Source organism: Convolutriloba macropyga, chromosome 2 (assembly GCF_964194025.1).
Source record: "Convolutriloba macropyga chromosome 2, txConMacr16.3, whole genome shotgun sequence".
Lineage (NCBI taxonomy): Eukaryota > Metazoa > Xenacoelomorpha > Acoela > Convolutidae > Convolutriloba > Convolutriloba macropyga.
Window position 1 is genome coordinate 20757864 of NC_134469.1, and position 13487 is coordinate 20771350.

The following is a 13487-nucleotide window of genomic DNA, read 5'->3' on the forward strand; positions in this document are numbered from 1 at the left end:
TACCGAAAATAAATGTAGGTACAAGGACAAAGCTAGAATGATACTAACTTGAATGTGAAGAATATGGGCACAATGTAAGGAACACCGTAACAAAAAACACATTGATTTTTGAAAGTTAAATAGTATAAAGATAACTGTAATAAATCTTCCGATACAAAATTCTATCCTCCTGAAGAGAACAAAAAAATAGGAAAAAACAGAATTCATAAATACGAAACATTGAAACATTCGGCGAAAATTGGTCAAAAAACTTTTAAGACTGCATTTATGAAAACGCTTTAACTGTTTTACTGTTTTTCCAAAACTTAACGCCAAAAATTGATTGATTTTTCATTGAAACGAAATTAAAGTCCCTCATGTTGCACAAAAAGACTATTTCCAGCATTTACAACCAAATACAAAAAAACTGACGAAAATCGGAGAAAAAAACTACCAAAATCGGATTAGCATAAGTACAATTTTATAAAACAAAATTACATCAAGGTAGAAAGAGGCGTTGAGTATATGAATTATCAAAGAGAAGTTGCACCATTAACGGATTTTTGACAAAAAGACCCAACAATGAAGAAATTTAATAGAAAAAAAGCCAAAAAATAACTAAAAAATCAAGAAATATGTGCCAATTTTCAAATTGAAACGCATTTTCAGGCTGTGCAAAACACTGTGGCATCAATTTCCGAGGTTGACATTTCAATATAGTATCGAGTAAAATTTATTTCTACAAAAAATCAACATTAAAAGCAAAAAAATAGGGCCACTTAGACGGAAAAACGGTTATCTATATGTGCCATTCAGTCAAAAACTACTTTTCGAAGTCAAAAAGTCATTCACTAAACGCAGCGGATGATCAAAAAACTTCTCTCGCTTAGCGAAAATCTGTTCACTAATACAGCTTTTCTCACTTTCGCTTTTAGGTCAAAATGCCGCGTGAACAAATCTACTTCCTGTAAAAAAAGACAGAGAAAACCAATACTCCTCTTCGAGTCGTAAAAACCAAGAGACCAATAATAGCCCCAGCTTTCATTGTGTGGCTATTAAAAACACATCAAACAAGACCTTCCAACAGAAACCAACAACTCCTATTCGCGAATTGTGCCAAAACAGAACAACTGCGCTAAAACTGCCGCACGTTTTTTCAAACGTACTTTTCTCCCTCTCTCCCAAAAAGTCCCAAAAAGACAACCCCAATACAATTCATATTCTTTGAATTGTAGGAAAAATAAAAGCACAAATCACGACAACTGATTGAAATACTCTCAGCTAAGGACTGCAGCAAACGATTTCATGCACAATAAAGCTAAAATGGCATGAAAAGATGAATAGCAGAGTTCTTTGGAGAACTGTGGCGTGAAATATCAAAACATAAACGTCAGATAGCCGCAAAAGCTAGAAAAATTCCAACAGTGACATCCTCCACAAAAGGCATCTTCCACAAAAAAACAATGATAAGAAAACTAGCTATTCCCTGCCAAAAAGAGCTAATGGGAAAAATGGCTTAAAAGTCTATAATAACTATAATCTATAATAACTCCCCTCCAAGAAGTGCAAAAATTGCCCGCGCCTCTATCTGCACACACAGTAATGCACTAAATAAACATTCAAAAACTGTAAATAGGGGCCAGAACTTGTAATTGGGCCGATTGAGGATTTGAAGAAAATAGATTTCGAAATCTGACTTAAGGATTCACAGAACATAGCGCAATAAAATCAAATAACCACACCAGAAAAAGGAAGTATACCTTCGAGCTAAATTTTCACGACTCAATGCCACTTGTTTTTTGGCTTCACTTCAATTTTCGGGTGTCGGTGGCTGAAAAGCCGCTCACAACATTCAGACGCTAGGAGGAAATGTTTCACAAGCCAAATAGATAAAATTACTGGTTTGTAAAAACAACCGCAAGATCGCCAAAATATAGCTGCAAATTTTTTCGGCAAAGAGATTACAGTGGATATAGAAATGAATTGACGAAGAGACTGCATCCTCTAAAGCATATGTAGTTTACTTGGTTAATAATCAAATTAATTTATTCTTTTTGATGGGGAAACCTTATCAGTCGTGACTTTAAATGCAAAACACCGTTTTTTGATGAAAATAAAATCAATCGAAAAAGGAATACTGGAACAAAGAAATCATTTTGCTGAGTCACGTCCAAATCATTTCAAACTGATGGTCTGAAAGATCACACCGAAAAAAAAGACAACATGAAGTTAAAACAAAACCAACAACTAGCTCTTGATTGACTTGCATTCGACTAGCCTTAAGTAACAGGATGCTAGCTTATCTCTGTACTCTGTAAAGAGTAAGGGCAATTAAATAGTTTGCAAAACTGACAAAATTGTTCTTTACATTGAAAATATGCCTTTTTTGCAGTGCTGTTAAAAGTTACGATTAAGAGACAATTAAAGCTCTAAGAGCATAACCGACTAACGTCGGACGAATGGCTCGCAAACGATCGGCGAGCGGTTGGCCTCGGTAGCACCTAGCTGCGGCTTAGGGATGCTAGAATTAGGAGTGGGGAGGGGGGTAAGCGGAGTGGTGGGAGGTTAGGGTTGGACGAGATGGGAGGTACAAATCGCCGGGTTGAGGAGCGTGAATTGGGGAAGTACTTGTGGGTAGGGGGACTGAGGGGCTCAAATATTTAAGATTAAGAACCGCCTTTCACACAATGAATTTGCGTACCCAAAAGTTTTGCTGAATCGCATGCTAAGAGAGTAGTAAAACGTAAGGCCCTAAGAGAGCTGCTCAGTCACTTAAGGCCCTCCAGTCTTTAGCTGTTTATCTCGTTTTTGAGGACAAAAAGTTAACAGGGTCAGAAGAACAATCGCTGAAGCAAAAAAATTGCATAAAAAGACCACAGGACTGATATAATTTTTAAAATTTGTTTGAGTGCAATTTAACTGAAATATTTTCCACGCCAACGAGCCACACGAAACACGGCATAAACGAACAGGAAAAAACTGTTTTCAAGGGAGCGCTAACAGAGAGAGTCAAAACATTATTAACAAAAATATAAAATTACCCGGTAAATTGCCAGAAAACAACGGCCATTGATTCCCATAACCCCGATTGTGATTGGAAAAACAGCACAAGAATTGAACATGATTTTTAAACAAAAACAATTTTCAAGAGCGAACTCTTTTATTTCGTTTCGTAGTCAGACATACTTCCGTTCAGTAATGACAGCACACACCGCTTTCTCACTCTGCTTCAAATGTAGAGTGCAAAAATGAACGCCGCAAAACAGAAGATAAGGGCTGCTATTAACAGCCGGCTAATAATAAACCTAACGTCGGATGAACTGCTCTCGAAATACAGGCGAGAGCAATTCAATTTTAGCGGCATGGAGCAAAAAAATGTTCTATGGAAGCAAAATACACCACGAGCCCACGGGGTTTGAACCCCGGACCGCCAGGATACTAGTCCAACATCTTAACAGCCAACCTACATAGATTTGATTCTTTTTCGCTCGTAACCGCCTTTATATTAGCAACAAACTTTAATTCAGAAAGAGAGCTACTGATATCGCTCAATTATTAAGAAGCCAAGCTTGAAAAAGTCAGTCAAAAAATCAAAAATGTTCTAGAACAAAAGAGCAAAAACGGCCAGGCGAAAATCTATCACAAAAAATCATATCAAACATTGTTCGAGAGCACTTAGAAACCAAGAGAAGATGAATAATAGCTGAGTGTAGCCATCACGGCGGCACCTATTAACATAGCTGGCAGACTGCCGGAATAGCGGAGAAAGAATACACTTGCGTGCCGTATGATAGAGATCGAAACATACATATTTAAGTTGAAAAAGTTATCGACACCGCTCAAAAAGCTATGTGAAAAAATTAAACAATAAATTATTAAAGTTTGTTGGAATTCATTGCGCAGAAGCCTTTTCATTAGGGACCCTTATTACACATATGAGTTCCTTTGACCTTAAACTAATTTAAAATAAACTTGAATTTTAAAGTGCAGAAGTCATCTTATTGAGTGAGGTAAGTCACTTATGATCAAAATCTAATCACGCAAAATACTTTTGCTAGAGAGAGAGAGAGAGAGAGAGAGAAATGACGTCAAGCGCGCAAAAGCAGTTAGTGAGAGAAGTCATTCAGAAAATTTGACTTTTCAGTTTTGAGGTGTGAACACATGTAAAACGAAAAAAGAGTGCCAGACGACGAAACAAAAACAAAGCCGGACAAGTCCTGACAAACAATTCAAAGAATTTTGCATTGACTGAACAAAAAACTAGACCTGGAATGAACTATGAATTAATTGGAAAAACCATTTAGAAAAAATCCGATCCAAAAAATCGAAAAAACAGTAAATATCAAAGTGAAATTGCCGCATGTGAGCAAAAAACCACTAGCGAGAAAGCGAATTTTTGTTCAAACACCGTTTTCTCACTCTACTTTAAAATTAGAGTGAAAAAATTTCACGCCGCAAAACCACTCGTTTTTTCGCTCCACTTCCTGTTTCGGTGTGACCAAAATCACCACTCCAAATTGACTTCAAAAATCATGAAAATGTGTGAACAGATCTCAAAAAAGACAGCTCCCCAATACAATTCAATTTATTTGAAATGTAAAAAATTACGAGCGCTATAATAGCCGACTGAGAAGCTGAGGCGGCTATTAAAAATAAACATAGGAGGCAGATTGCCTGAAAATAGCCGCGATAGACGCTTGTGGCCTTACATGAATTGAAACAACTATAGAAATAAAACAGACAGATCGACCACCAGTCCTTTAATAGACCACTAGACTTTTTGGGTTAGCTTCGGACTGTCATTTGTATGAGACACATAAGCTCTATTATAAGGGGAAAACCCTAATAGGGCTTTTCAAAATTAGGATATTTTCCGTTTGTACCCCCTCAGCTTAGTGGGCGCATATTATTTGCAACCCCGACGCACGTGCCATTTTTTAACATCATTTTGTTCAGCAACAAAATCACTCCAAATTTTTCACGTTTTCCATTTCCCTCTTCAAAATACACTCCAAAAAATTGATTAAAAAAACATAGCCGGAAGAATTCTGGAAACGACTCGAAAGAGAAAATTGCCCATAGTTATGACTAAACAACTAGAAAAACTATTGTGATCCCTAGACCTCAAAAAATGCCATAAAAAATAAAGGAAGAATAGAAACGGCATTCGAAAACAAATTGTCTTTTTACAAATGGTCGAAAACAAATCGAGTGCTTTTTAATACTACAAGGAAACATAAAGACGAAAAAAAGTTCCTTTGCAATTAGAGCAATGAAAAGCTTGCCAAACAATGGGCAAGTCAAAATAGGCTAAGAAACCTGTCAAGATTAAAAATAAAAACTGCAAAAAAATTTCTCAATTTTTCTGTCATTTTTCCTTAAGAAAAACATGGTTTATACCAAAATAACTTTGATCAATTGGTATCTGAAAATTCCTTCGGTAACAAGCTTCTACTCAAATCCCACTTAAAGCAGTAAAACAAAAAAACAGGCAAAACAGCAATAAATTTCCTCTAAAAATCACCCAAAACCCTCCAAATTAGCATTAAACTCAAATTAACTACTTGAAACCTTCAATTCCTATCAAAACAAGCCTAAAACGAATACAATATTATAATCAAACCTTAAAACCATCAAAAAAAAATTTTCTCGCTAAGAGAAAATTTTTGCACACATCAATTTCTCGCTCTCTCAAAAACAGCGGTATGAACAAAAACCCCTCTTTTCGCTCCACTCTTCACTTTTGTTCAGCACTAAAATCACACCAAATTTTTTCACGCGTTTCATCTCCCGCTTCAAAAAATCACTCCGATAAAATTGATTAAAAAAAGGACTTCTCCAATACTCCTCTTCGAGTCGTAAAAAAAAGACAGCGCCCCAATACAATTCAAATTCTTTGAATTGTTAAAAACCAAGAGCACCGCAATATAGCTCCGCTCAGCTTACAGCTTCGCAGCTATAATTAATGTAATCTCTAGACACTAATTGAGCGCTACTACCATCAATGAGTGTTTTAGTAATTATTATATGATGTTGAGACCAAATTGATGTAGTTTTGTTACTAACATTAAAGTGCGGTTGTGTAGGTTTGAACACCGGGATACTGGTAGCACCTTGATAACTGGTCTTCCTGGACCCCACTTCATTATTCTTTGAGTGCATTCCCATCAAATCATGGTCCTAAATTTTCAATCTATAATAGGATGGCTACAGGGCACTCAAGCCGAGTTAAAAGTGGCCAGCTGAGGCAACCAACTCAGGACGTTGTGTAAAATAAATATCTCATAATTAATTAGATACAAATTATACGTGATAAATGACTCGCCAAGTCACCTCAGAACTACAACTATGGTATTCTGCATAAGTCAATGCAAAAAGATCCACAACGAGAACGAGCATTTCAAGACACCGAAATTGAGACATTGTCAATACTTCGACTCAATAATGCTAAAACTCCCTTGACGTCCACTGGAATTGAAACCAAGAAACAGTCGGCATATTTTTGAAATTTCAGTGAATTAACCGTACAGGCCCCCTGTAGAAAATACATAGTGACGCGCATTGAACTGAGTTGAAGAGAGATGCCAACGCAATTCATAAACATAGCCGGCAGATTGCCGGAAAATAGCCGCCGTTGACGCGCTTGATGCACATCGAGATTGAAACAGAAAAAGAAGAGAGAAATAGACCAATTTTTTTTCTGTGTAAAAAATATCCCTGGTAAATGACAGTGTCAAAAAGTGATCTAATTTGGCGTGCAGTTTAAGTTAGACTCTTAAACCATACTTAATTCAGCTTCTAAACTGAAAGCCAATAAGCTTAATACTAATGTCAGCTAGCAAACACTGATGAACTTTGATAACGTAATGCACTATGAATTAATGACCGGGCTTTATCGGTTTCTCCAGTTTCTTTCGATTTTGCTCTTTTGACTTCGACTGTATTCACCATATTGCGTAATTCAATGCGTGAAAGAATTTAAAATCTATTCAGTTGGAACAGTGAGTGAGGTAAGTCAGAAAACAAACGTGAAAATTGTTAGTTTCAACATATCGACTTATGTAAAAAGAAAAACGTGATCAAAATGTAAGGCGAATGACAAAAACATAGAACGACACGTCCTGAAATAATTCAAAGAATTTTTATTGACTAAACAAAAAACTAGACCTTGATTGGACAGTAAATGCCAAAACAGGAAACTGACGCATGTGAACAAAAAATCAGAATCGAGAAAGCGAATTTTTGTTCAAACACCATGTTCTCGCTCTACTTTAAAATTCGGGAAAAAATTCACATCGCAAAAGCATTCGCTTTTTCGCTCCACTTCCTGTTTCGGCGTGACCAAGATCACTTCATGTTTCGGCGTGGCCGTATAATAAAGATGGATAATAAAGATGGATGGCCGTATAATAAACACATACAGATGGAAGTTGAAAAAAGTTATCGATGCCGCTCAAAAAACTATAATAAACACTCAGCAAAAAATTAATAAAGCTTGCTAAAATTCATTGCGCAGAAACCTTTTCATTGGGGACCTTTATTACGCATATGAGTTCCTCTGACCTTTAACTAAAGTCATTTTATTGAGTGAGATAAGCCACGTTTGATCAAAACCTAATCACGTAACAGACTGATTTTTTAAATAAGAGCGAGAAAAAAATGACGTCACGCGCGCAAATTCAGTTAGTGAGAGGAAGATGTCGTTCAGAAAATTTACTTTCAGATTTGCTGTGTGAACAAATGTAAAACGAAAAAGACCGTCACGACGAAACAAAAAACAGAGCAGGACAAGTCCTGACGTACAATTCAAAGAATTTTCACTGACTAAACAAAAACCAGACAGAGAACGGACTATGGGTGAATTGGGAAAACTACTTCCAAAAAATCAGATCAAAAAATTTTCAAAAAAAATCAATTTCAAAATGCCGCATTTGAACGGAAAACCAGGAGCGAGAAAGAGAAAATTGTTTCAAACAAAAAACTAGGCCTAGAATGAAACATGATTGGATTGGGACAACAATTTAGAAAAAAAAATCCGATCGAAAAATTGAAAAAAAAACAGTAAATATCAAACGGAAACTGCCCCATGTAAACAAAAAACCACTAGCGAATTTTGTTCAAACACCGTTTTCTCACTCTGCTTTAAAATTAGAGTGAAAAAATGTCACGCCGCAAAACCACTTGCTTTTTCGCTCCACTTCCTGTTTCGGCGTGACCAAAATCACTACTCCAATTTTACTTCAAAAAACATGAAAATGTGTGAACCGATCTTACAGCGCCCCAATACAATTCAAATTCTTAAATTGTAAAAAACCAAGGCACTGCAATATAGCTTCGCTCAGCTTACAGCTTCGGAGCTATAAAAAGGAGAGCGCCTAAATAATAGCCGTTGAGATAATAGCCTAAAACATTATATTCCATATTTTATTTTATCTCGAATCCTTTCTTTTCGAAGCTTCCATTGGGAAGTTGTCATTAGCGGCTAAACATTCATCATATTAAATATTGATCTTTTGTTAATTTTTCAAATAAAGGACTATTGATTATTAATAGCCGCAGAGCGATAGCCTCTTATTGGCCTTCTCTTGGTTTTTTTAATTCAAAGAATTTGAATTGTATTGGGGCGCTGCCTTTTTTTTAAAGATCTGTTCACACATTTTCATGATTTTTGAAGTCAAATTGGAGTCGTGATTTTGGTCACACCGAAAAAAGAAATGGAGCGAAAAAGCGAGTGATTTTGCGGCGTGAATTTCTTTCGCTCTAATTTTAAAGTAGAGTGAGAAAACGGTCTTTGAACAAAAATTCGGTTTCTCGGTAGTGGTTTTCTGTTCACATGCGGCAATTTCACTCTGATTCTTACTGTTTTTTTTCAATTTTTTGGATTGAATTTTTTTCTAAATGGTTTTCCCAATCCATTCACAGCTCATTATAGGCCTAGTTTTTTGTTTGAATTAAATTTTCATTTCTCGTTAGTGGTTTCTTTGTTTACATGCGGCATTTTGACATTGATTTTCTGTTTTTTTTTAATTTTCTCGATCTGATTTTATTAAAAATGTTTTTCTCAATTCACTCATACTCCATTCTAGGTCTAGTTGTCTAGTTTTTCTGTTTGGTGAATGAAAATTCTTTGAATTGTACGTCAGAACTTGTCCTGCTATATTTTTTTTGAGATCTGTTCACACATTTTCATGATTTTTGAAGTCAAATTGTAGTGATTTTGGTCACGCCGAAACAGGAAGTGGAGCGAAAAATCGAGTGGTTTTGCGGCGTGAATTTTTTTGCTCTAAATTTAAACTAGAGTGATAAAACGGTGTTTGAACAAAAATTCGCTTTCTCGCTAGTGGGTTTTTTGTTCACATGCGGCAATTTCACTTTGATTTTTAGTTTTTTTCAATTTTTTGGATCGGCTTATTTTTCTAAATGGTTTTCCCAACGCATTCAAAGTCTGTTCTTGGTCTAGTTTTCTATTTAGTCAATGAAAATTCTTTGAATTGTACGTCAGGACTTGTCCTGCTATGTTTTTTATTTCGTCGTCATGATTTTTGTTACGACTATATGACGTCACAATCACTTCAAATCTGCTTTTTGTTCATTCGTTCATGCAATTTCAACTGAAGTGCGTGTGTGACGTCATTTTTGGCTCTTAGTGGAGCGAGTTTTGTTGTTCATTTGTTTGATTAAATTTTTGGTCACACTTGACTTACCTCACTCTCAAAAATGACTTCCTCACTTTGAAGTTGACTTTTATTTACTTTAATTCAAAAAGATAATGTCAAATGGGTGTGTCTCACTCTAAATGAAGTTTATTTGAGAGCAGCTAATAGGGGCAGCAAAAACTTATACAGATTTTTAATCCGAATATAACATATCGGCCTTCAATGAAAAGACGATTTTTTGGTCTGTCTTTTTTACTGTTTTTTTTGAGACTGCAGATCTACAAAGCTATTGCAGCTATTTTCTGGCAATCTGCCAGCTATGTTCACTTTAAATTGATTATTATTCTAAATTGATTATTATTCTAACTAAAATTTGAGTTATAGTGACCTGTTCTTGTCTGACCGCTTCACTGGGTGCAATAATAACAGAAGCTGTTCCGGAGGCTTCTTGATCAAAAACAGGAGACAATGCACGATCACCATTTGCGGAAACTAGCAAGCTTCGTCTTGCCATGTGTTGTTCTAGCGTAGCTCTAATGTCATCATGATTCATGCTTAGAGCGGGTCTTTTGGAGGACTCTCGTCTGATTGGCTTCTTATCGCGTTCTTCCTTCAAAACTGAGTTCCGTTTTAGTAATCTGGAAAAAAGCTGATATCAATAACGGCTAACTGCATGATTATCCAATATTTTCCAATCATTTTAAAAGTCACGCAATTTTTGAGGCTATTTATAATCTATTAGACTCCAATACTAAATGAGATAAAAGATGAATAAAATTCAGGAACCTGTTTCACACCACCGCAAATATGGGACGTGGCAAGTTGTAGTTTATTACAATAGCTATACATCACAGCAAAACAAACCTTATAGCTTCTTGGTGAGTTTTCTCATCTTCCAGTGCTGCGAGGTCCTTAGTGAACAGATTCTTTCGATTCTCTGTTATCGTTTTTGTGCCTCCGGAAAAGGCCACAGGAGGTGCAACTCGGGTGGTGACAAGCACGGACGTACTTTCCGAAGTAGTTTGGATTCGAGTATCGTCATCCTCGTCGCCCTTCTCCGATCTATTAGGACCCAAGGACGGTGGGGGAGGCGCTACTGGCACAAAATTCTGACCATAACTTGGTTGGGGTTTCCTTGGAGTCTGCACAGAGAATCCAGTCTCCGTATCCGCAAACAAATCATCGGTTTCGTCCATTGATACATCTTGGGTACTTGTGATTGCACTTCCCATGTTCTTCCTCTTCCTGAAACAAAATTTTTCCTGCAACTCAATTATGCATTGACTCATCCTTAAGCGAACATGACCTAAAATACTTGCAATACAGCAGAAAAATTCACAGAACTGCAGTCTCCAATATTATTGGATATCAAAAAACACGGAAATTGAGCTGTAATTTCAATCAAAGGAGATTCCAACCAAAAAGATCCTAGAACTGAAGCATACGAACGTGGGACGAATTGCTCATTGCACAAAGACTTCATACGGGAGTTGGACCAGATCGGAGCCTGCTTTCAAATGTAGGGGGGGGGGGGGGGTTCCGCATATATATTTCTCCTCGGTATATTAAAATGTATGTATAAGTAAAACAAAATTAAAACAATTCAGAATAACCCAAGCACCTATCAGACCTCCTGACCACGACATTTATATTCAAGCAGTGAAATTAAACACGAACGATAAATTTTTGTTAGTCTACGTATTAAAAAATAGCCGACTAACGTCGGAGCGAATCGCTCACAAATGACTGGCGAGCGGTTGGTTTTGCCAGTAGCAAGCTACGGTTTAGTGAGTCTAACTTTAGCTTAATTGAAGGGGTGTGAGGTGACTAGTGAGCTGAAAGGCTCTAAGAGAACTTAATGTCCGCTGTGCGCTACCTGTTTACCCAGTTTTTGAGGACGAAAAGTCAAATGGGTCGTCAATTGGGGACGAAAATTGGTCAAGTGAAAAATCGCATTAAAAAAGACCAACAGGACTAATAGAATTGATACAAACTTCATTTGAGAGCAATTAAAAACTGACTCCAGCGGAACTTCGAAAAAATCTATCTAACAGCTGAAAAACGAAAACTTTTCTGCGCCATTCGATAGGAAAAATTAAATGCGGCTTACTGCAGGGTACAGTGCCAGATTTCACTTTGTTATCAGATCTTATTGTCGTTACAATTTTTTTTAAAACTAAGTACGGGTACGAAGAAAATTAAACCTTTCAATTTATGGATTTCACGATCGATAAATACGTAGCTACCGAATCCAATTCCCAAAGGGTACGAGCTCCGTCTAAAAAGGTTGTGGATAATTCTGGATCTACTGTACTTCATAGCAAATTTCTCCCAGTTGATCTCTATTGAAAGAATTTTGAAGAGCATGTAAGTGATTCAATGATATTGAGCATAGACCATCCGAAATACTTCAAACTTCGTTCAAGAGCAATCAAACAGGAATTAATATTTGAATAGATTTTAGTGTCCAAATCGTTTAAAAATTTGCCTCAGCTAAAAAATCTGAAGGATACCAATACTCCTCTTCGAGCCTTAAAAACATACACTTTTACAATAATTGCTTCAATTCTTGTTCAGGAGTAATTATACCATGCTCTCAGATTGTTGCCTTAAACGCGCACATCTAAAGGCACAAAAATGTGAAAAAATTGCTCCCTTTTTAAAGCTCACGCCTTTAATATAGGAATTAAAATGCCCATTCCAAAAAAAATCAATCTCATTTTGAACAAAAGCGCGTCTTTTCAGTATAGCTCCTTCACATTATAACCACCCATTAAAATGTATTTACGGAATGTGGGGTTTATAGGGCGAAAGACTCATTTAACCGAAGAACATCGCAGAAACTTATAACGACTAATCGGGGCTCAATTCTACCGCAGCCCGTTTCAGTCGTTGTGGGCATGCGTGTATGTGTTGCGGTGGTGTAATTGAAAACTCAGAAAAATAAAGATATACGAGTGGAATGTCAGGTGTCGATGCTGATAGGTAGGTGAGCGAAAGATACGAACAGTCAAATGTAGGTAGTCAAAGTTAAAGTTACGAACAAACATGCTCCAGCTAATTTTTGGTTTTTTGTTCTTTTTTCTTTGATACTAAAAGTCAAAAAACGAGTCAAAACACGAGAAGGTAGGTTTGCAGTTGTCTTTGACTTTTAACATTACTTTAAAAGTCAAGGGCGCAAAAGTCACTGAAAAGTCAAATCAGTCAAGCGAAAGTTTTGCATAAAAAGACCAAAAATGTTTACAAAAATTGCTTCAAACTTCGTTCGAGAGCAATCAAACATGAATTAATATTTGAACAGATGTTAGAGTCCAAACGTTAAAAAAATTGCCTCAGCTAAAAAAATCTGAAGGATATCAATACTCCTCTTCGAGCCGTAAAAAGACACACTTTTACAATAATTGCTTCAAACTTTGTTCAAGAGTAATTAAGCATAGCTTTCGCTTATTATCTTCTGTCCTCCAATAAGTTCGCTCGAAAATTGATGAGCAGTTTTCTAGCAAACAACTCTTTCAAAAAATTTGAAAACGATAAATGAGCTTATGCTTACATTTCATCCAGTACATTCTGTCTAGAGTCGTGGACACTGCCGCCATTTTTGACTTTGTCGTGCATCATTCTCTGCACTGCCACTGCTCTTTCACCAACAGGTGTGCCTGACTCTCCAGAGCTGCTTCCACCGTCACCTTCTGTGTTCATGCCATCTCCTCCTCTTTCTTTTCGTGAGGACGAAGAGCCATTTTGACTGCTGTTCATTTTCTTGTGGTTCAAATGCTCTCCAAGACCACGTCCAGCCAAAAAGATTCCTAAAAATTTACCCAAATTTCAATTCTACAACGCAAAATCAGACCT

At 36.6% G+C, this 13487-nt stretch overlaps 1 protein-coding gene across 3 annotated transcripts in view; it reads right to left on the reverse strand.

Moving 5' to 3' along the window:
- Positions 1–13487, reverse strand: part of LOC142357847 (unconventional myosin-XV-like) — a 163282-nt gene that overhangs the window by 64341 nt on the left and 85454 nt on the right. For all 3 annotated transcript variants that reach the window (XM_075409359.1, XM_075409363.1, XM_075409353.1), the window contains 4 exons: positions 13186–13441; positions 10500–10880; positions 10024–10273; positions 6046–6159 (listed from right to left, as the gene is read on the reverse strand). In XM_075409359.1, the coding sequence (XP_075265474.1) occupies positions 6046–6159; positions 10024–10273; positions 10500–10880; positions 13186–13441 (1001 nt within the window). The remainder of the gene's footprint in view (positions 1–6045; positions 6160–10023; positions 10274–10499; positions 10881–13185; positions 13442–13487) is intronic.